Here is a 25,473-nt window from a genome sequence, read left to right on the forward strand (position 1 = left end):
CGCTGACATACAGGACAGACCAGGTTACTTTTCGGTTACTTTTGAGATTTAACATATTAAACAAAAGTCTCACCTTTCAAATCATCTCTTCCTTCTAGTTAATTTATAGCATCAAATAAACATGAATGACCATGAGAAGGAATGTTGTTTTAACCGCGGAAAGGCGTCAGTACACTCCGCTTTTCAAGTTCAAATCCTCCCATGCTAATCTACTAACTCTCTTGAACGCACATTCACTGCTAGTTGTCTTGCTGTTAATTTTAAAGAAACGTAGAGCAAGTAGCTAATCAGTGTCTAGTTTATTCAAACGCCGGGTGAGCACTGTGCAGCGCGTCTGCGGAGAGCGTTTGCTGCGCGTGGCCATTGTGCTTTTACACCGGCTGCGTTTAATAACAATCTCAAGTTCACATTACTTTCTTTTACCTGCGCTTTTTTTTTAACAAAACCTCTTCAATACGCTTTTAATCCACATTGTTTTCGTGCTGTTCTGGTCCGTGTAATGACAGATATAGACACAATTACAGACATAAAATGCCCAATGCACAAATATGTTTCTCATAAGATTATTAAAATAGATGATAGATAGAGGATTAATTTATGCTGGGCAGAGAGTGACAGCGCAGTCTTCTGGCAACAGTGTGTTTTTTTGAAATATTTCATTGCTTTCTGTTAAATTGTTCAAAGTTATTACTGTTTAAAACATACTTGGCATCACATTCATGATTTTATGGTAAAATGACACTTTCCCGTCAATCCACGAGCATTTAAACGAGCAGAACGCCCCCCACTGACGGTTATGTGACGAACCGTCACATTTGACTCCCGTCATAACCGTCATCACCAATTCTGAAACCGGCACACCCCTAAATATAACTCAACTTTCAACGATCCAATCAATTCTAGATGGACGAATTCAAGTCCGGCCCTACCTTATTTTTTCATTAAATAATCTGTTTCACTCAGATATATGTCACAACGGGGAAAATAAGACAATCACTATTTTGGTTTCATTATGATTTTAACGGGATAGTTTACCCAAAAATAAAAAAAATCCTGTCATAAATTATTCACTATGCTCAACGCGTCAATATTTGTTTGTTCTGCTCAACACAAAGAAAGATATTTGTAATCACCAGGAACAGAAGCACCATTGACTATAGTACACTGAAAAAAAATTATTCATTCAATTTAATTAATTTTTTTAAGTTGGTTGCAATCAATTTATTTAAGCTACATTTAAAAAAAGTTTTTTATTGCATTTTAATTTACTATTATTTTTTTTTTAATGTAGCTTAAATAAATTGATTGCAACCACTTACCTTAAAAAATTGAGTAAATTGAATTAATCATTTTTTTCAGTGTAGGAAAAAAACCTTTGGAAGTCAATGGTGCTTCAAAACTTTCTGGTCACAAACATTGCAAAAAAAACATCTTCCTTTGTTTTCATCAGAGCAAAAAAATGTAGGGGTGCCCAGGGTTAGTTGTAACACGGTCCGTTTACATTGTTGCACAGGGTTGAGCATTTTGTTTTTTCCGTATTGTTTTCATGCTGCCAAAAGACGCAAATTTATGGAGAGGTATAATGGTTTTCCAGAGAGATATTGATGAAAGAGTGTTTTGGTGCCATGTACCCTGTAAGTAAATGTTTTTTCGGTTTCTGAGTTGGGTGTGTAAGATACCAAAACCAATGTTATGTCATCTTAATCAGTGTCTTGTTGACTAAAACATAGCATCATTTTGAAATATGTCTGCAGCTAGCCACTTTTTTGGTGGGCTTGAAAATATTTTTACCCAGCGGGGTTAATTTTAACGCTGTGTTACAACTTACCCCTTAGCATTAACGTTATGAAATAAGTTAACAGTAGCGTAATTCTTTTTTTTTTAAAGTTATATTTTTTACCTTTATTAGACATTGAGGTTAGGAGAGGACAAGAAAGTTCAGGGAGGAAAAAGGGTACGGGATCGGCAAATGAACATGAGCCGAACTCGGGTTGCTGAAAGTGCGAAAGCACCACATGTCGGTGCGCTTCCCACTACACCATCAGCTCCGACTACATTAGCGTAATTCTTGCCGTTGTTTTAAATAGGCTACACACTAATAATTTGTGGCTGCCAACAAAATAAATGTGCCTGTCTTATCAAAAATCGTGTGTTAAAATGTATTTTTGTTCATATCTTTAATATTAATTGAATAAGATCAAAGATTGAAATCATAATTAAGTGAATGTCTAAAATCAAACTTTGATGCTCATTAGCTCAGAATTTGAATTGTATATAAATATATCCACTTTAAGAATAAAGACAAAATAGTATTGAAATATTTTCCTGCAAACTTAATTTTTAGTAAGTGTTACAACTGACCCCATGCCTGTTACAATTAACCCCACCTATGGGGTAAGTTGTGACGTTTGCACTTCTGTGTAATTGTCCAAGAATGGTAAGTAATAGAAACAAACTTCAAATGGTCATATATAGCAGAGATGTGTGTGTTGCTTGTGTAAAAAAAAATTAATCAAACTCAAATATTTTTAATGATTGAGCCAAAACCAAAAAGCGTTACATTGTGCCCCGCTTTCCCCTAATGTATACAGGTTTGAAACTTTAGGGTGAGTAAATAATGACAGAATTTTCATTTTTGGGTGAACTATGCCTTTAAAGTTTCTTGTCGGTCTGTATGGTTCCATAAATAACCTTTAAAATCCACAGAATTTGTGTTTAAACAAAAGGTTAATGATGCTTTAAATCTCTAGATAAATTATCCAGTATATTTTAACCCCTTCATTGACACCAACAAACAGTATAGGTGAGATGCTTTGTCTTTCACCAAGTTCGGGTCAATCACACAAAATCCTATTAGATCATAATTTCTGTTTTATAGGTTTAACAAAGCAAAACAAATCTTTTCAAGTACCTCCTGGAACACGTACCTCGAGCTGGGAATCATTAAACGGGTCGACCTCACTACAGAACTAATCAGGTGTTGGGTGACGGGCGAACCGTCGTGACTCATCTCTACTGCAACAGCAGTCAACGATCCGCCACTGGAGGTGATTGTATTTACGGCAAATGAGTTTCCAAGCTGTGGCCTTAGACTGCATAAAATGAAATTACATTCCTCAAACAGAACACCAAGCACAATGCCATTACCAAACCACGTATACCTGATGATTTGAAAATCAATTCATATTCAATGGAGTGCAAGAGGCATACGGAATAAGCAAGACACATTTAAATAAGATAGGCCTTTTTTTTCTTCGTATTCCTACTCTTGCTTTACGCCACAGTCTCTCCACATGCTTTCTCCAATTTGTGTTCGAGACGTACGAGAGGGAGCATGGTTCGTATTCAACCACATCACATATTTTGTGAAAATCTTTGCTGAAGTTAGCAACGTTTGATCTCGCTACAGCTGGCACAATTTAGCAGGTAGTCATTTCCATCCTCGCCGTACAGAGTTACAAACATATTTTCAATGAAATATTTAGCTAGAAAGAAATGATGAAATCACACATCTAGGCAGCTAGTATTCACTTTCTATGTGCGCTCACGTTTCAGCTTCTTTTCCCACTGGGAAAACAGGAATGGTAAACAGGAACCGGCACACAGGTTATAAAATAAACAAAGTCTGATGTCAGAAACAATTTTCTATTACAGTAGTTAAATACAACTAAAATAGTGAGCCCGAACCTCCGTAATCACTTTATGTTGAATCTATTTGGCAACTGGCCTGACATGGCAGCCAGCCAAAATTCACAAACTGGAATCATAACGTGTCTGAAACAGCATCCCTGCAAAGATGAATACATGCTCCACATAAAGTAAGAAGTCATATAGTCACGTATTGCATCCTGACAGACTCGCCAACATCCCCCTAATAAACCTCCAGAGAATTAAAGTGGAAAAACAAGAGTTATACTACACCATTCTTAACCCAACATAAGAGCAGATTGCCTGGTGCACTCACAGTTATAAATACAATACCAGTCAAAAGTTCAGACACACTGGCCTGAATGAATGTTTATTTTAAAGAAATTAGTTTTTCATGCAAAAAGTTTGACAAAACTTTAGTGAAACAACATTTTAATTTTATATTTTTTAAATGGATGAGTTGGACTGGATATAATGAACGAAAAACAGTCAATAGTTAAGCACAGTTCCACATTTGGCAGAGGCTTTTATCTAAAGTGACTTACAGTGCATTCAATCTATACATGAAGATGTAAAACCTTTCTTGTAAATTAGTATTTTTGATCAGAGTCTTCGTTGGATTCTACCAACAAACCAGTATTTCTGAATGACCGGAGACCGTGATTAAACTGATTTGAAGGACGCGCACGTCATCACAACAAAAGTTATGGTTCAGCTCCTTAAAACGAGAGATAACATGCATATAAACATTCATCACGAGAAATGTTACAAACTAGATTGAAGCAGTTTTCAGGAAATTATAAATAAACAATAACGCACGTGCCGTAGTGAGGACGCGTGTGTCATGGCAACATGAAGTTGGTTCAACTCTTTAAAATGAGGGATTTACAATATTCACGACGGGAAATGTCAGCAAACTGGACTGAAGCAGATATCAGGTAAGTTAGCTCGTCACTTACTGTGTTGAAACGGAGATCATTCAGCAGCATAAAAGAATATCGCGTCACATGCTCATTTGAGTTGTAATAAACAAAGATGCCCGCGCGTCATCCCAACAAGATATATCGTTCAGCTCCTCAAAATGCGTGTTTTAAATGCATATAAACAATCACGATGAGAAATGTCTGAAAACTGTTTTAAAGCAGAGATCAGGGAGCTTGTCAAATATCCACTCAGAAGCTGAGATCATTCACCAGCATTAGAACGGCGCGTCACGCGCTCCTTTATTTTCTTATCATAAACAAAAATGCACGCGAGTGGTTTCTGGAGAGAGAAATAATAAATATATGCAAACTTCAGACGCTGCATAGAAGAGAGGGCAGGACTTTCAACAGGTCACGTGTCTTTCCGGGACCATCAGTGCCCGGGTAATCATGTCAGTGTGAATGAACAAAAAATCTAAGGATTCCGGAAAAATCCAGGATGCCTTTCTGTGTATTTTACGGAATGTCTGTGTGTAAAGGGCTTTAGAAATGGTCTGTTAACAATCTACAATTTAACATTAGCAATAAATACAAATAAAACACTGCACAGTCCTCACTGTATGAATTAAATGTGCAGCTGCAAAAGTTGTTCAGTTAAGAGTAGTGAGTGATTTACATTCTTGGTGGGTAATGAACATTTCTGACACAGAAAGCAGCAGGCTATATTGTCACTTTAAGACCCAAGACAGCTTTACAACTGCACTGTTTCAATATACTCACAAACATAAACCAGCTGTTTATGTTTACTTTAACAAGAACGCGCTTCGTGAGCACTCATGTCTGAGGAATATAAACGAGGAATACACGCTGGTAAAAAGATGTGAAGAGCATCGCATTGCGTCCTAGAATTGGAACGCACAGTCGCACACTCAAACACTGTAAAATCTAAAACGTGCACTCAAACCATTTGGGAAAACCGATTGCCTTACACCATTTAAGTTTTAAAACACATACATAACTTAAATATAAGGGCGTATTTGCCAATGACTCAATTTATTTAAGTTCACAATACTCAAATGTATGTTTTTTAAAAATGTAATGGTTTAAGGCAATCGGTTTTCTCAAATGGTTTTAGTTGATTTAACTTTTTAGGTTTTACAGTGTACAGTATACATTTTTATTGCATTGGTGGATCTTTCCTTCTTTCGTGGATGTCCTGTAAATATACTTTCAAAGCTGTGCGGACATATGTGTGCGTAAGGTGAATGTGGGAAGAAAGTATACTGCATAGATATGTCTAAAGGCTAGATGTCTCGCCCGCGCTGCTGGCAAATTGAGTGGAACGTCCTCATTTGGCGGCCATCTTACCACAGACAGCTCGCTCAATTGTAGCATTGAGTTTTAATGGTACTTGCTTAATTTTCTACCGATTTTCAAACAATGAAAACGTTTTGCTATAAACGTCAAAGATGTACCTATGATACGGCATACTTATACAAAAAAACCATGTTAAAGCATCCAGAATTATAGCCACGTTAATAACGTTTGTAAGAAATCAAACTGTTTGAAAATTGGCTGCCTGACGTTAGAGACTACGCCGTAACACATCTAGCCTTTATACATTTCTATGGTATACTGTACCTCTTTTGTCTGCTGCTCTTAGCTTTGACGAACCCTGCGATGAGGCAACGCTTGTCATTGTTTGCAATCCATGACAGGAAATGCAAAGTGCCTTTCTTTAAGTCCAACATTAAAAGGAAAATGTTTCCGCGCATTTCTGTCATTTGTAGTAAAAAAAAAACTAGCATTTGAAAATTAGTTATAATTGGTTTTAAAAATGACTGTATCCAAAAGCTAAAAAATATCACGCAGCTCACATATGCATTGTGTGAAACCAAACTTAGCAGTTATGTGTCTAAAACTGACGAATGTAGCATCGATTTACATATATATCTATAGTCCAAGGTGGTGCGAAAAAGTGGGGACGGGGACTAATTTGCATATTCATATCTATGATCCGAGCTGTGCGATTGAGTAGAGGTGGAGACTAATTAGAATATTCATAGATCTGTGTATACTAAATGAGGCAAGGGTGTAGAGTTACATTCAGGCTGTTTTAAAGAATGAAGAAATTACTGTGACAGGCAAAACTTTATAGATGATGTTATGATGCTTAAAGATTAACTTTAAAGTAAAGTTTTAAATGATAATATGATTGACTACAGAGAGACTTTAATACAAATAAACATCCAATTCTATGTTTCAAACAGAGATAGAGATGCAAAAGTATGTTTGTGGAGAGAATGTCTAGAGATATTATTAAGTGTAAAAACTAAAACAATTAAAATATCTAAAATATAAGCTGGATGTGAATTTCCATATTGACACTTTACATCTATTCATATCTTTTTAATGTACCATTGTTCTATAATCAGAAAAACATTATTCATACTTAATGAGGAGGTATGTCAACATGTTTAAAGGTCATTTTTCAGGTTATATTTTTGTAATGGCATGTCATTGTAGACCAGCTGTCGTTATCAGCCATACCATTGCCGCAAAGATAAACTTGCATAAGCGCACACACAGACACAATCTGAAAGCCACGTCCGAGGAATGGTGGCAACTGCAGCTGAAAACCCTGAGTGTTGACATGAAAATATGTGTATTCATAGGCATGAACAAACGCCCAGAAAGATATGAAAAGTTGTATTCAACTTTACAGTTATGCTGCGGAGACTGCCTTCTGCAATGGGCTGTGACAAACGGCACAATTTGATAACACTGAAAGCACGGTGTATAAAATAAAATAACAAAAGGATGCTTTGTTATGCGCGCCTTCTCCATCAACCAAGTAAGCGTTTACTGAATACATTTTAAAAGAAAATGCTCCCTTACTACTAAATTAACTGTTGGAGACTTGAGGAAAAACTAGACAATTGACAGCTTTTCCATTCTGGCAGCTTATTACGAACAAACATGAATGCCCACACTGCTGAATGAAGTGACTCTGTTAGAAATGTGTAAAAATAGCTTTGTGTCCCTTTTCTGAGTCAGTGAATCAATTCTTACTGCACGCTTTGAACCATTGTTCTCAAGCTAAATTGGTTTGTACGGTACAGTGCAACGGGGGCAAGGATCTCGTGCATGGACTCGTGTGATCAAGGTTTGTCATATAATAGAGATAGAGAGAGTCTCAGACATCTTCATGTTACACATGATCTAGGGTTCAGCAGCCACTAATAACTGCTAATTAGCTCATAATATTCAGTCTTATAGGGCCAGACTTACGAGCCTTGTGATGTAAGCATCGGGTCTTGCTGCAGGGCACTTTAACAAAGCATAACCTCAGCTGCTTGACTACACTGTATATCCAGTGCAGGAGGGTAACGCATTTTCCATATGTTGCTTTTGTCAGCTGAATGAGCGTAGACCAAATAAGGTCAACTCTACAGTAAAATCAGTTTATGAAATGACTATGAAACCCCGAAGGTCCTGTTAGGTAATGCAAAAAATGAGCAGACCATTCTGAAAGGAGCCTGTGATTTTACAACATTTAAATGTCAACTGATGCATTAGCATCTACAAAACGAAGGGAAAGGCAGAAATTACATCTTATTCTTTTTGGTAGTGTAAATTTGTGCAGAAATGAATAAGATGTCCTCCAATATTTCAAAAAATAAGTAACGACAAACCAAAGGCTTTGTTTTGTACTTATCTCTGAAACCAAATCGGCACTAGGAGCAATAAAACTGTCACACGTTGCTAGCAAGAGATTTCTGACCTTTGAAATGAAAAGAGACCGACAGAAAAGATCTTGTCTACTGAAGCATTGATAAGACTCCTCCAGTCGTGCTTTAATTTTGCCTTCGCATAGTACTGATATAGCCATGGCTCGTTCTTATATTGTAACCTCCCATTTACTCTAACTGATTTTATTATCGTAAGTTTGCGAGCTCTTTAGTTTTCATTAGTGCATTGCTGATCTAGAGTAGTGTACATGCACCGCTTACATCCTAAAAAATGATTTTCAATTAAGCAGACATACAGTATAAAGCACTAAAACATGCCCAAGCTCTGTAGTAAAAAATCAGGCCTACGCAATACCGAAATTAGAGAAATACTGCATAATGTGCATATCAAATAGTTTGCAATAACTGAATCATTTTAATTCTTCTAAAGGTTTTGTATAGTGATGCACCGATGTATCGGCCGCCGATATTTATCGGCCGATTTTTGATGAATTTGAAACCATCGGCATATCGGCAATAGCATGAGAAAAACAATCGGTATCGGCCTATTAATTAACTGCATAAAGAAATCCATTATATGTAAAAAAAACGAGTTAATGTTGTTAATAAAATAAATGCTGAATAGCAAAAACCACCTTTGAAGGTTGTCATGCTGTCTTATTATATTTGTTTAAGCTTAATTTGTGTCTCTCTTATTATGTTGGTCAGTTGAATGTTAATTAGATCAAATCCATGTTCAGTAAAAATAATTTGATGCAGAAATAAACTAGCTAATAGACCAGCTTTATAGTATTGTATACAAGTATTTAATATCGGTATCGGCATCGGCCAGAAGTTGCCTGTTTAAATCGGTATCGGTATCGGCCCAAAAAATCTTATCGGTGCATCCCTAGTTTTGTATAGTCAAAGTTTAGTCTAGCACATGAATAAGTCTTTGTGTGTGCTCTGACGTGGAAGATGAACAATGATCAGAAAAAATATGAAACATGAATGTTTGTTTTTTTGATTTTCAATATTTAACTCTTACCCCATCATTGACAAGCTATTTTGTCAATTAAAACAATTGAACCCTAGACATTCTAGCCTGTTATCACAGGTAATTTATTTCCATTTTGCATTTTACACAAGAAAAAAAGAAATTTGCACGATTTCAATAAATTAGATTGATAGTGTGTTGAAGCGGAATTTTCGTAACGGTCTTTGAAGGACTCATTTAACCAGAATGCACTGCACAAAACTGAGTCATTAGTTCCACCCACTAATCGATGCACCCTTCAAGCTTGTTCGGCTTCATGCGGCGCCGCAAGAACCGACAGCCAGACGACATGACACAGTTCTGTGAGAGCGATTTAAAATCAAACTCGTATGATTTTGCGAATTGCTCTCGCGGTACTTTGACGTCATTCGGCTATCAATTCTTGCGCCGCCGGATGAAGTCAAACAAGCCTAATAGCAACAAATTCAGGCCACAGGGAGTTTCTATTGTTTACCTCAACGCGACCCTCAATTGACACACCACTAACAGATTACTTGAAAATTTGAATATAAAGCCAGCACTTTCGGCAGGAGGACTTCAACTCCTGTTTTTCAGCCCAGTTTTTCCGCGGACTCAGGTAATGTAAAATGGTCAAAATATCTAAAACATAATTTGGCTTAGTTGTTGCTTGTTTTGTGTAACTACGGTAAACACACTACGTAGAAAGTTATTATCATGTCGTTATTATTATGAACACAAGCAAAGCAAGCTATTGTTAGCTCATCCTGTGCAGCTGTCAATCAAAGAACGTTATCATCTACTGTCAATCATCTCGCCTCAAGACCCGCCCCCATTTAGAACGTTCAGAATATGTAGTCGTGCATTTTTCTTCCGATGATTTGATGACGCATCAAATCACCATTACTATAGCAGTTAAAAGGTTAATTTTTTTTGTATGGAGTTTAGTACATTTGATGGCAGCACAATCAACTACATATATGTTTTAGGGTGTAGTTTCCCAACTTATAAAACACTAAAGGGCGATTTATAGTCGTGCGTAGGTCCTACGCCGTAGCGTCGGCTCTACGCGGACCGCAAGCTCTGTGATTGGTCCACCAGAACCCCTCCCGTCAGGTAAAAAAACTGCGTCATAGGTATTTCCGTTTGAGACGGTGAGACTTCTGCTGCTACTGAGGTTACACGCGTGATTACTGCCAACCAGCAGTTTCGCATGTGTTTGCACGTCGACGCGGACTGCGACGCACAAGTATAAATGAAAACCGACGCGGAACCTACGCCGTCGCTGCTACGCCGTAGGACCTACGCATGACTATAAATCGCCCTTAAAGCATCCATGGATTCAAAAACTGTAAAAACTCTGTATTTTTATCATCGTTCTGAATCTGATCTCTAACAAAAGTCTTTTACAAAAATGCATTTATCTAGGTAAAAGAGAACAAATGAAGATATGATTCCATTTTTATTGTTTTGAGTGTTTGTTTATTTGTTTGAAAGAAGAGGGTCTGTTGTTTCATTTGATATGTTGTATGATTATATATTTAAAGAAGAAAAATTTCTGGAAGACATTAAACTTTTGTGAAAATCATAAAAAATGCTGCCGCTGGCTGGCAACTTTAAAAAAAAAATGTTGGCGGGGAGTTAAACATATTTTAATAAATTCGGAAGCATTATCGAACAGCTTATCATTTAGCAAGTTATCGCACATCGAATTTGACCTTTAATATTGTGCAGCCTTAAAAAATAGAAACAGTACTGATACATTTTAAAGTAAAACACTATTTATATGGCTTATTTAATTTTCTAAACTACCCAATTTCCCTTCTGAATAAACTCCAGCCTTCTTAGTCAAGGCATTGTATTGCACATTTGGAATTTCCTCAAAAGACCCATTTTAACACCGCAAAGAATCATTAATAATAGATTGTGTAGTTGAGATAAAAGCCACACATGATATGCTCAATTTTGAATCAAGAAAATATTTTACAGTTACAATGGTAATTTAATTTGATAATTTGATAGTAACACAGGCACACAGTATCGGTAAAGTATACCGTCTGCCTATCATCCTAATGCTACAAAGCAAATTGGGATTTGGCCCAGCGCACACTGGTGTTTGACAAGCACTCAGTATAGTGCATTAGCCCTGAGGAGAGGAAGTGCCAGGCTCATAAAGATGACAGTGGAGTGATGACAAAGATGATGAATGTGTAGCTTCATCATTACAAGAATTGCATGTCTACATCTGCTAGGTAAACAAAGAATACAAAGCTAGACCAGGAAGCTTGTCCCATGAAAGCAAATAGCATTATTTACAGTGGCCGGAGACTTCTCTTCCAAAATATGTGTATAGTGTGTCATGTGAACCTATGAGCATCATTTAATATAAAAGTGGGATTTTTATAATATCTTAAGTTTTGTAAGTAAAAATATTATCTTACATTTTTTTGTGATAAAACAAATTCTCCATCAAAGGATGAATGAAACTAAAAGCAATATTTACATGAGCAGCATGCATTATGGTTGTATATCAGCAGGACTTAAATCACAGATAATCACAGTGTGCTGATATAAAGTACAGCCAGTGTGGTGGCGACTGCCAACCTATTGACTTTTTGACACCGTATTATTATATGCAAGCTCACTGCCCACCGAAGCATAATCAAAGTTAACAAGCTAAGGTAAAACTTAAAAAGAGAGCAATGAAGGAGTCTGCAGATGGGACAAGTGTCTTCAGATGTAAGTTATTCACCCAGGGCTTGTCTGCTGTGAACATTTGCATGTATTTAGATGTTTTATTTCCTAAAGGAGCTACTTTAAACATAAAATTAGCATAAAAGCTCACTAAAATCTACTACTTCCCTCTCGAGGGAGACCCAATGACCCAGCCATTAACACTGCAAACCGGGTGGGCAAGTAAAATATTACCAGCAGTCTCTTTAATATGTTTTTAACATTCAAAGAAATGGCCCAGAGGCTCTCTTTTAGTAAATTCAACACATTACCATGACAAACGAATAGCTCGAAAAGTTCAAAACAGCCATGAGAGGCCCTTGATAAATACACAATCAGAGAAATCGAATGATTTCTCGCTTTGGCTACTAATAGTACTGCGTCAAATGGCGTAACTTCCACTTTTATGTTGATCAGCTTGGCTCGTGATTATACAACTCCTTTTGAGACATGCTAATTCTTTGACAAATGATGCAATTGTAGCTTGGGTTAGAGGTGGCAGACATGGTCATGCCTCTTGAATCCTAAATCTTCCCTGTCTTGTCTCTCCAGAGCTAGCAATATACTATCATTGCTGTGCAGTTGCTAGGTGATGTAGGCATCAGCAATGCCTTCGGACATATGCTTGATTTAATCTACTTATCTCAAGCAATGCTTCCGGCTTATTTTTGTGGAAACATTTATTATTAACCTGAATTTTTTTTTTCTACACTACAGCATACAGAAAAAAATTAAATGTCAAAAAATGGTCCCACACTGTCATTGAAGCAGTAAAGGTCCTAATATGTACAATTCAGGCACAGATATGTACAAATTTGTTGCCAATATGTACCTTTTAAGTACTAATATGCACTCTTTGGTACCAAAATGTCCTTTTCAGGTACTAATATAAACTTTTTAAAGGGGACATGTCATGAAAATACTTTTTTCAAGTATTAGTGCTATAATTGGGTCCTCAGTGCTTCTATCAACCTAGAAAATGTGAAAAAGAACAACCTAGTTACTTAGTTTTGGAAACCATTCTCTGCAAGCATGTGAAAAAATATGTCAAAGAAATTTGACTCCCCTTGTGATGTCAGAAGGGGATAATACTGCCCCTTAATCTGCACTATCCAACCACTGCACTGCCATTTACTACAGAGATTAGCTCATTTGTATTTAAAAGGACACCCCAAAAAAACATTTTTGCTCACACCTACGATTATAACATGTTCTAATAAATTATCTATGAAGTGTATTTTGCACTAAATCTTCACATATGTACTCTGGAGACACAAAAGATTTATTTTACATTGTAAAAAAGTGTTGTGAAATGTCCCCTTTAAGTGCTCACTGTAAAAAAAATCCGTAGAAATTACAATTTTATTGCAGCTGGGTTGCCGGTAATTTACCGTAGATTTAAAATTATGTTATTTACTGGCAAGAGTTTGTTCAAAGTTAAATAAATTTTAAATATTAACAAGTCTTTATCTTTACAGAATAAAACTATACAATAACAGCCTCATGCAAAGCATTCTGGGATCCAGAAATCATCATTAACCTTTTTCTGTTTTTTGCTTCAGATTTTGTTTCCCAGAATGTTTTGCTTGATGCTGTTTTTTTAGTTTTACTCTGTAAAGACAAAGACTTGTAAATGTTAAATGTTCATTTAACTTTGAACAAAATGTTGCCAGTAAATAACATAAATTTAAATCTACGGTAAATTACCGGCAACCCAGCTGCAATTTCTACGGATTTTTTTTACAGGTGTACTTTTTTGACTAGGTATTGCCCCAGTGACAGCTAGGGACCATTTTTAGTCCAGTGCACACACATGTCAAATGCTGTGAGGAGGTCTGACCTGTATGTTGTTCTTACCACAGCTATGGAAGTTGTTGTGCAGTAAAAGATATGACAATAACTTCTGTTCTTGCTGAAAATCAAATTGTATTTCTCCTAGTCCCCAAAGTTTTATTGAATTTTAGGGTGCAACAAGGTCCAGATCATGGCTGCACAGTGAATGAAGACAAACAGAGAGTAACAGTAGGGTTCTGGAAGTAATAAAATCCATTAATTTTGTTCATAGAGGAAGATTTTGACAATATCTACTCTGAGATCGAAACGATAATAAGTTAAGGGGTAATACTGTACACTATCCAAAAGTAAGTGGAAATTCTCTTTAAATTGCCAGGCTTGGCCATTTCACACATTACTGTTAGGTTCATTAAATCAAACCTTCAGCTATTCACTAACCTTGGACAAACATCATTAGTAGAACGTTGTGTACCTTTCTGTTTCAGCATGTGCATAAAGCAAGGCCCATTTAAGGGTCTAGTGTGGAAAAACTTAAAGGGATAGTTCACCCCAAAATAAAAATTCTGACTGTCATCATTTACTCACTCTCAAGTTGTTACAGACCTGTATACATTTCTTATCTCTGCTGAACACAAATTAGATATTTGTAATGAAGCACAAAACAGGAGCACCAACGACTTTTAATACTAGGAAAAACCAAAACAATGGAAGTCAATGGTGCTCATAAACGGTTTGGTTACAAAATTGCTCAAATGATCTTCATATGTGTTCAGCAAAACAAAGAAATTCATACAGGTCTGTAACAACTTGAGGGTGAGTAAATGATGACAGAATTTTAATTTTGGGGTGAACTTTTCCTATAAGTGGCTTGTACAAAGCCCCGTTATAAAGCCTATATGATAAACGGATCAAAGAAGTCACTGTTACCATGGAAGTAAAATACTATATATACATATATGGTTACATATAAATAGTTTGCAATGCTTCATGGCTTCAACAACTAATTAATGCATGTAACTGAACAACAACTTTAAATCTTTTCAGACCTTTTCTTTGAATCAAAGTTTTTAATGTTATGAGTCATCTCAGAGCCGTCTGGTTTCAGTTAATGGCTTACTATTTTATAAAATGCCTACAGAGAAAATGAACTGAAACCAAGGATACTAAAAATATTGTCACTGGTGTGCTATATACAGTAGCAATATCTGCCTGCTGCACTCTAACAAATTAAATGTTAGATTTATATGAAGATGTCATGTCAGGTAGTCCAGCCATAAATTCATTATAATATACTGATTGAATTTAACTAAATTGATTTAATTAGAGGAAATAAGCTAGAGTGCATTTATTTATTTAACAAGCAAGCAATCTAAATGAATATTGTTTTGTTCAAGTAAAGAAGGTTAAGTTAATGGTAAGTGATTATTTATCATTTATCTTAAAGCGGCCGCTTTTCCTGTATTTTCGAAACTTTGATACAATCTGCATTATAACGTGTGTTCATGTTTTTGTGTAAAAATACTTTTCACACAATTTACGTATACCGCTGTTTTCACTGTCCTAAAAACGGGCTGATGTCTTCCTTGTTCTGTGAACTCTCTCCTTCAGAAATACGTATCGAATTCTGATTATGTACAGTAGCTGGTTCAGTGTTTTGTGATTCAACAGCAGCTTAGCTAAGTGTTCAAGTGGACGGAGGTTAGTCAAAAACTCATGACATTATATATCTGGCAAGTAGAGGGTTGTAGTCCAAACAGGCCGTTCTCTGTACTCCAAAACCGAATTCTGTTAAAGAAAATATAACGCTTGGCATTGAACTTTGAGCTTTATAATTTTGCAAGTATTATTTATGCTCTTACAACATTACACACTATCTAAAGTTTGAAAAATGGCATCATAAAAAATGGCAGCATTAAGTGGATGTACACTACAATTGTAGGGCCTTATAACATTTTTCCGAATTCCGTTTTATTTATTCTCAAATTTATTCTCTGTGTTTTCCGCTTTCTATTTTATGTATTCCGCTTTTAATGGTTAAATTACATTTCAGTAATCAAAAAGAGTATCTTAACAACTGAAAACATTAAATAAGAAAGAAAACGTAGTGATTTCGAAATATACTCAAAGCTGTGCGGAGTGCGGACGTGTGTGCGTGCAAAGCGGACGCGGAAAGAAAGAAAACCGTACACTCTTAGAAATTATGTGTTCATTTTCTACACATCTTTTTGTGTTTTTAACACATTATGTGTCATTTTGTGTTAAAATAAAACACAAGTTGTGTTAAAAGTAACACAAAATGTGTTGTTTCAATAATAACACATAGATGAGTGGATTCTGGGACAATGCATTTTTTAACACATCCGTTCTAAGAGTGTACCTCTTTTGTCTGATGTGTCCCGTGCTTTGATCAAACCGGCTTACGGTCTGTTAAGGCAAGGCTTGTCATTGTTTGCAATGCACGACATTCAACTTTACACAAAAGGAAAATGTTTCCGGGCATTTCTGTCATTTTATTTGCAGATCAATAAAACCATGTCAAAAACCTAGCATTTGAAAATGAGTTTGAATGGGTTTTAAAAAAAATTTGCATTGCATTTTTGAAATTTTGCATTGTAAACTAAATAAAATTTTTATGCTTGGATTCCGTTATTCCATCCGGGACCCTACAGTTCTTATTTGTACAACCTTCCTGGATGAAAAGCCTTCCTCAAGGACACAATCATGATGTCTTGAGATGCACTCCTTGCTTAGGCTCCAATCAGCTCAGCAACCAACTCTGTACAAGCCACAAGCTTTATCCACTGTATCACCCTGTACTGACATATTATTGACATGACTAATTTCAATATAATGTTGCATAGCATTTAACTAAATCTATTCCTAACCTGTCCTATAGAAATACCTGTTTCAGTTTAATAAACTTAAGCCATGTAACCACCGAAAATTCATAAAAGCATACATATTAAGGAATGTCACTACTACAATACTAAAAAAGAGGTCTGTAAGGTTGTGACATGAAGTACGTTTATTTTTTATGGAATTAATATCAAGTGCTAAAGTAAATCTGATTAGATATGTCTGTGTTAAGTTTTATTACAAATACATAGATAAATATGGCTTAGTCAGTGTTTTTGTAATAATTGAGAAATTGCCTTATAAAACTATTTACTCGACCACTGTCATGTCAGTCATAGCATCCTGAATCTTTTAAAATCTACAGTACAGATTTTCTGTAAAAGTACACAAACAAGCCTTAGAGAAGATATCTCTGCTGGCTCAAAGGTGCCTTTCCTCCATTCTACCATTCTCACAGGAGCAGACGGGAATAACCCATGTCATTTAAACTTTACAACATCTTACAGCATTTTTTCTTAACATCAAAAGCAGTCACTCACAAATGATTTCACTGGCACCCTTGTGTCTGAAACGCCTTTCTTCTTTTTTTTTCTCAATTCGCTCTGTCATCTGGTTGAGAACTGAAATATGCAAATAATAGAAAAACTACAGGAGAACCTGCTGTGCACCTCTCAAAGACCTGGGAATGAACAATCCTACCAGAGGCCATAATGGGGTTTCTCACCAATTTCGAGAGGCTGCTTTTAAGTCACCTGGTGCACAGTATTTACAATCAGGACACAGTTGACTTAAATAAAGCCAAAAAAATAACACTCGTATAAACTGCTTAATTCTGCAAGCACTTTAAGAGACGCCCTGCTGTTGCTTTTATGGTTTCTGGTAGTTCTATAGTTTTTCTGACCCTAGATATACTTTTTTCTTCTTGGTTATTTTGAGTTACAAGGGAACATGCCAAACCAACACCAAACCACAGTAATTATAAGGAGGCTGTTGGTCGTTTGGATAGCCACTGAGAAGATGCCCTTGATCCCAGCCTGTCAGGGTAGGATGGGGTACCCATCAACTAAAATTAGACCAAGAGTGCACATGGACTTAATTTGGGGTTTTGGGAGTTGGAATACATCAGCTTTGGTTCTAAAGAACCAATGGAAAGCTCGTAATATTGCGTGCATCTACGATGTGGAGAGACGTCTTTCTTGCTTCCTTTACCACACGAGTTTGATCTGGTTCTGTGAGCTAGCTGCTGGCGTACGGTCCTGGTATTTTCATTCCCTTATGCATTTAACTTATTATAGGGTACTCTGTTTTCTGAGGTTTATCATTGAGCCTTTCAGTATAATCACTACCCTGGTCTGTAATGTTCAGAACAAGCAAGGATAAATACATCATCTTTGTGCATAGAGCTATTTCGGGTGCTTTTGCCAGGGTATGTTTAAACAGAATGCTAGCACACACTGTAAAAGACATAGCAGACTACAGCATGCTATAGACACACTATTTAATTGACATACAACTTATTTTGTACATGCTTAGCTATTAGCTGCATGTAGCATTCAAATGCCATCAGGGACCATGTGTAAGAGCTGGACAATAATTTAATATCAATATACTTTGCAATATTTTTTTCAAATAACGGTGATATGGTTTAAAAACACATTTCCGATATTCTGATATACATACAGTATCCGCCATTCATGTCATTTCTAAAAACACTTGTTAAATGCGGGCTCAAGGTTCTTCTTCCTTCCGAAGCGCGCTCCCATGCGTCTTCCGTAACATAGCAACCATGAGCCGAGGCGAGGAAAACATAGCCTGACGGATTTAAATCGCTCATCTATACCTTGTGTCAAATCATATCTTTGTCACCATGCAATCAATTAATCTGGTTGGGACCAAGTCACAGTTTCCAGTGGTGACACCATATAGGGAGGGAGACCAAGAAATGTAATGCAACACAAACTGAACTACAGATGAGAAAAATAGGCTTAAGCCATCAGGTGCCCAAGGTTACAATAGGGGAAAGATGAGAAACGTGCAAAAGATGAAAGTTTATCTATGACATTTGTTCCGTTATGAGTATAATATGCATAATGTATTAGGCTAATATCTAATATATCATTATGTAGCTTGCTATGCAATTACAAATAGAGTTATAATATTACATTTTCTGTCCAACTATCTTATGCAACATTAAATAGCTAACTGCCATTCAAAAGTTTTAGGTTCACTTATCACTGACTGACGTTCGGGTACACCCTATTAAAATTAAAGTGAGCCATAAAGTCTTTATTTGAGAGTGGGTTTACATTTAATTTTGTATGAAGGCTAAATACAAATTAAAGGTGAACATTAATTTATGTAAAGCTTTTTCCAATATTATATAGTTTTAGAGGAGGCTTCATAGATTTGGCAAATTAATTTGTTAAGAAGTTTGTAGGTACAGACCTTCGTTATGGGCATTCTTTGCAGTTTATCCCAATGCTTTTTTGACATTCATACCGCTATCAGATTTATACTGTATTGGCAATAGAAATTTTGACCAGATCATCCACCCCTAACATGTGTGTATGTTGCTACCCGAGGCATTTGTGTTAACTCTTTCACCGCCATTGACGAGATATCTTGTCAATTAAGAGAAAACGCTTCCCCGCCAATGACGAGATTTTCCGTCTTTCCGCAATACCGCTATTATCCAGGTGGCGCCCTTCCGCAACTTTTTAAACCCAGAAGTATTGCCCTATGGCAAGCGGCTGCATGTCCGGTCCGTGTCTGTTTTAAAGATCGCTCTGAATGGGATCTCTATGAAAAGTCCGTCATAAAAATGGAATTATCTCTGCTTTTTGCTCAAAATGTGGTGTTTTTGCAGAAACCTACCCATATTCAAAAGCTGATTACAAAAGAACTACTGAAGGTAGGATGAAACGTTTTTTTTTTTTTTTTTGAAAGCAGAGAGTCTGTTCTTTCATGTGGTATATTGGTATATGTTTATATATTTAAAGAAGAACATTTTCTGGAAGGCATTAAACTTTGGTGAAAATCATGAAAAACGCTGGCGCTGGCTGGCAACTTTTTTAAAAACGCTGGCGGTGAAAGAGTTAAACATATTTGCCACTTGGGATGGGTCTCATTACAGAGTGGTAACCATGTGCCTAACCCTGCATCCAGATTGCTTTAGATGTCACCTAGATAGGATACAGGGACAGAATAAGGCAGAGTCTGCAAGGCATTGGCCTGAGGGAAATGAGCTGCTCTGGATGCCAAGCCATCAGACTCTGATCCTTCACTAAAACAGCATCTAAGGCACCTTAAATGCCTATTTGGCTTTCCATCTAAAGGTACCATCCAGGGATTCTCTAGTGTGGGTTAGAATGTAAGAGTGCACATGAAGGGATCAGATTTCGTCCTATTGTTTATCCCGTCCAATAAAAACATTGAGATAAAAAAATGCTCCCAAACTTTAAACCAGGTGTCTCCTTAATTCTGACATTTCCTATTGTACAGTATTCTGTTTAATGATTTCTGAGCAATGATGGAGGTGGTAGCATAAAAGCATCAAAGTTATGGCTTTCATACAGTATCTGAACCATACAAGCAAAAACAGGTGCATAGTTCTCATCCTCAGTTCCAGATGTGCCAAATCTATTCTCATTCCCTCCACAGAGCCCATTCCTGAAATAATCTCCTCGTCCCAAATCTATGCCCTCAAGATGCCTGGCAATGGACTAGAGGTCATAACATTTCACGACGACAATAGAAAGTAGGACATGCAATGAAGTACTATATAGGCCCACCCAGCACCAGAACATTTACGATATCAGGCTGTACGGTTTTATCTCTTTGTTAGCGGTAAGGAAATTCACATAGGAGCCCATTTCGTCTGACAAGCACAATTAATGGGATTTTTCCACCGCAAATCAATCCACAGTACATTATTCCTGAGAGACAGGTCTATCTCAGCCAAAGAGAAATGCTATTGATTATATGTTTACCAGTTCTTCTCGGTACGCCCACTTTTAGTGCACTGCGCTCTTTTACTTATCCCTTTCTTATTTTGATTAGTCTTCTCAAGGCCTGTGTCAGCTCATGACCATTTCCTTTCGGATGTCAATCGTTGGCTCATGCAACCCATGCTGAAGTCTTTCTGGGTGATTAGAAGTGAGAGCCAGTGAGTGAGCACATTAGTCAAACTGACATAATAGATGATGGACAGATTCATGACAGCAGAGGAGACCGGCTCTATTTGGCTGTGGCACGGATATGTCACTCTGGACCTGTGTGCTAATGTGTGGTATGTACTATAATGAGCGTGGCACTAGTGAGGGAGTCAGGCAAAATGAGAAATGCTGGAAAGATTGTTTGAGGGAAAAGAAGCCCATCCGTTGCCCCATGCATCTGTTGATGGGTCCAGCTGGTGCTCTTGTTACAGACATTACAGCAGTCTGGCTCCCAGGATTTCAAGGCACAAAGCAACCCGTGATGCATTATAATGCCAGCATATAAAGCAAACTCCTTTGTATAGCACGTAAACTCCTACTTAGGGAAACAACAACTTGCATTCATGCATTTATATTTACACATTAAGTAGATGCTTTGAAACAAATGCAACTTTTGATCTATTTATGCATTGCCTGGGAATCAAAAACATGACCTTTGTGTTGCTGGTGCCATAACGGGTGAACTACAAGAACATTTACATTGTACATACATCTACAAGGTATTCATTTTATCAGTAAGGGGATTGAAGCCATGAACATTTGCAATGCTAAAACAATGCAGCTCAAACTAATTGAGGTGCTGAAACATATGCACAGTAATAGGAATCTAACTGAATAAATGTGATGCTGTACATGCTTTGCTTACATTTTTGTTACTCTTACAAGGTAAATTATGCAAGGAGGGACCCAGGTGTTTCATGGTTTGGGGAAAAAGATTAACAGGTTCACAGACATTACTGCCCTGACTTGGCCCATTCTGTCCAGTCAGAGCAACAGACTTACTGTAAATCCTATCAGCAAGCCACACACCCATCTGCTCCATCACGTTCCCCTTACTTAACACCTGTCCACCCCAGCATAATGATACCTCACCGTCTGTCTCATCATCCATGGCTTTTAGTTCCCTAAAAGCATCATCTGTGTAAGGTGTTTTTGTGTGCCAACAGCCCACAGAGCCAAGTCTATCCTCACAGAGGTGGACACGTCTCCCCGAGCATTTATTCAGACATGAGTGGTCTGGGGCGTTAAGCTAATAACAGTGGAGTGCTCTGGTTGTGATTTTGTCATGTGGTCACATCAAGAAAAGGTGGGGCGAATGCCAGGACACTACTCTGTGGGAGATGTAATGTGAAAGAAGTGTCTGTCTGTAAGTGCAGTGTTATTATCAGCTACTGTCACTGAAAGCTGTAACCCGTCAAGGAAACACAGCGGAGATCCTTTTCTGGATCTCTTGGCCATGTTTACCAATCAGAGGTTTGATAACATGAAGTGTCACACATCAACTATCAACTATACGTGTAGGCCAACTGCTGCACAGTGGCATCATATTAGATTTGTGAGGGTCATTACAGAAGGCGGGCCCAACGGAGACCTTAAACGTCAAAACAAATATTTATTGAAAGCGTGCGTGGCTTTCGAATGAGAATAATTTAATGAGGGAAAATCTGACTAGAAGAGATCGATGCTCATACTTAGTATCGAATAGCTCCCAGAAAGTTATTGGATATAAACATATAAGGATATTGATTACAAAAATCCATTTCTTTGAAGAAACAAGTAAGCTACAAAAAATACAAACGAATGACTCAACAAGAGAGAGACCTAAGGCGTGCATGTACATCCAAGCGAGATAATCTGAAACTCAGAACAGAAGCGCCAATTAAACTGATGTACACGTGCCCTGTGAGATTTTTGAGCCAAACACAATATAAAACACAATATGAAACACGGTCTAAAGCAGAAATCACCCATTCATGCCAAGTGTGGTCAGTGCTATCAAGTCACACAGCATATGCAATGCATAATAGTAAAAAATTATGCCTTTCCAAACTCACTTAACATTTTCCAAACAACACACAAGTTAAAAATTGTCAACAATATAAAACTACCAACTTATTATAAAGTGTTATGTTCTTTGATCATGCTTGTTTGCTGTGCATCTGGCGTCCCTTCAAAATAAATGAATAAACAAATAAATAACATGAAAGTATTAAACAAAAAGTAAGTTCCACCGCAGTTAACCATCTTTTTTATACAAATATGCCACAGTTTTAATGCAACAAGCTCAACAAAAAAGCTCTCCCGTAAAGACAGATGTGCAGCCATACAGTACAGTACATTAAGCGTGCGTGAAATTATAAGTGAAGTGATCACGGATAATGTGCGACCGCGCACAGAATGAAAGTGGGCTTATGACGGAAAGGCTCAGAGTTGAGCTTAATCATGCCTACAGACACAAAATAAATGCCTTATGTCAACAACCGTGCATCTGTGCGCATATCTCCAAAGTTTAACATACCCACATTCTCCTGTTCCTATTGCGCAAGTGTAAAATACAAAATACGTTATGCAGAAATACAACCCACGCGTCTGGAAAATAACCAGTCGTGATGAGGAATATTGTGGGTGCTGCACGATGGATACGACGTTAGTGTAAAAGCGGTGTAAATAACCCACACAAGCGCGCGTCTCTATAATTAAAGACTCGCTCGCGCTTGGGTTCTGCTGACAAAACTGTCGCGGCGGCAAAGTTGACTCTGTGAAGACATAAATGAAGTAAATCCAGTGCGTGAGTGGATCCGATTGAAAGTGTGACTACATTTTTGATTTCACAAACGTGTCTAATACGTGTAATTATCCTTAGCCACGGGCCACAGGTTTTCTTTCAACGCCTAGCTTTTTTATCATTGCCGAACGATAATTATTAGTAGGAAGACAGGCTTGAAAGAGCACCTACCACCCCCATATCCATCTGCTCGGTTGTTATAGACGGGGCCGCCCGAGTTTGGGATAGAAACCAAAGAATCGGCAGAAAAATCATCTCTGGGTAAATAATCCAAACGCTCCGGGAGGATTTCCACTTTCGGAAACTGAGAGACTTCATTTCACCGGCACCGGTGTTCACACAACGACAACGTTATTTCTTTCCGCCGCATCCGCCGTATAAATCACCCAAATCCGGACCCAGGGCATTAAACGTTAACGGTCCACGAAAAAGAGTCCAAGTTAAACTACCTCACTGTGGTGCGCAAGCACGTGAAACACATATCACGTAGAAAACAAACGATGACATCTCCTCAGTCATACATGTCTTCAATATGCCACGAGCTATGGTCTTCACGAGCTGTCCGAATCATGAGTCGTATATTCACTTCCAAGGACCCAAAGTCAAATGTTGCTGAGTAGTGAACGAGTCCTAGTGAGACTGGAGCAGCTCGTGACAGAGGAGAAGTGCCTAGGCGCGCTTCCCGCCGAACACAGCGGACTGATGTGCGGTAAGCGCGTGCAGAACTTGTATAGTTCTCTGATGGGAGGGGGGTCACCAGACTGCTGTATGACGAACCCTTTGTGTTTCTCCGCCTATAAAACATCAACATTAAAAGTCCACATTTGAAAGTTATACATAAACTAAATATATCGTGTTTTAATACTAGTCTTTGTTCTGAGATTCTAATCAAGGACACTAAAAAACCCAAAGGAAAAATGTATTGCTCAGGAGATTTGACGGAGTTCTCAGTTGTGTTTTATGTAGCCTATCAAATAAGCCTTAGATGTTCCTCCTAAAGTTGCTTAGGAGAAATAAAAACAAAAACAAATGAGATAATTGTTAAAGGTGCCAAGCATTGATATAGTATGTTAAATTGTTCTCTTATAGAAGGTACCATTACGTGCAAAAATGATCCAGAAACAGTTAACATGTCCATTAACACTAGGATTTCTTTCTATAATGAAAAGGGCTGTTATAACTATTGAAAGGGTCATGAATAATAATGTTGAGCTCTGCTCTGATTGGCTGTTTCACAGCACGACTCATGTTAGTCAGTAGTTGGTCCCAAAGCACACAGACCTTATCTTTAAACCTATATTAGAAGAAGATAAAGATTTTGAGGAATAAACAATTGTTTGGAGATTGGAAATGAACGTTTATTAATTCTACGGCACCTTTAAAACATATTAAGCGCATAAAGCTGTAAAAACAATGATGATTATAAGTAAAATAATTTGGATTTGGGAAAAATGTTTGAGATCTTTTTTGAATCGTCAATTACATTGATTTAATTGTACACTGTAAAAAATACTTTGCTGCCTTAAAATTTTTTGTTGAAGATAACAGTCTCACACCCATGGCGTCAATATTTGACGACACTTGACCATGCGTCAATATGTTGACGCGGAGGGTATACCTTTCGCGTCACTTTTTGACGAACTGGGGACTTCAATACTATTAGGTACGCGAAATTAAACAGTTGTCGCCTGACATTGGGGTTAGGGATAGGTTTGGGTAGGGATGTCATTATGTAAATCTAACCCTAAACCGACGCGAAAATGGTAGAAAATGGTAAGAAAATAGGAAAGAGAATTTCGCGTACCTGATAGCATTGAAGTCCCCAGTTCGTCAAAAAGTGACGCGAAAGGTATACCCTCCGCGTCAACATATTGACGCATGGTCAAGTGTCGTCAAATATTGACGCCATGGGGTGAGACTGGGTTGACAAGTCATGTCAACTGAGATGAGTTGACACAACTTATAAAATATAGTTGAGAAAAGTCAACTTAAT

General features: G+C 37.4%; 1 protein-coding gene across 1 annotated transcript in view; it reads right to left on the bottom strand.

Annotated features, from left to right (window-relative positions):
- The window catches only part of mmp17a (matrix metallopeptidase 17a), a 95,253-nt gene extending 71,085 nt beyond the window's left edge, over positions 1-24,168 (bottom strand). Inside the window, exon 1 of the mRNA XM_065244138.2 lies at positions 23,652-24,168. Within this exon, the coding sequence (XP_065100210.1) occupies positions 23,652-23,798 (147 nt within the window). The 5' untranslated portion in view covers positions 23,799-24,168. The remainder of the gene's footprint in view (positions 1-23,651) is intronic.
- Positions 24,169-25,473: the final 1,305 nt, after the last annotated feature.

This window comes from Paramisgurnus dabryanus, chromosome 18, assembly GCF_030506205.2.
Source record: "Paramisgurnus dabryanus chromosome 18, PD_genome_1.1, whole genome shotgun sequence".
In the NCBI taxonomy this organism is placed as follows: domain Eukaryota; kingdom Metazoa; phylum Chordata; class Actinopteri; order Cypriniformes; family Cobitidae; genus Paramisgurnus; species Paramisgurnus dabryanus.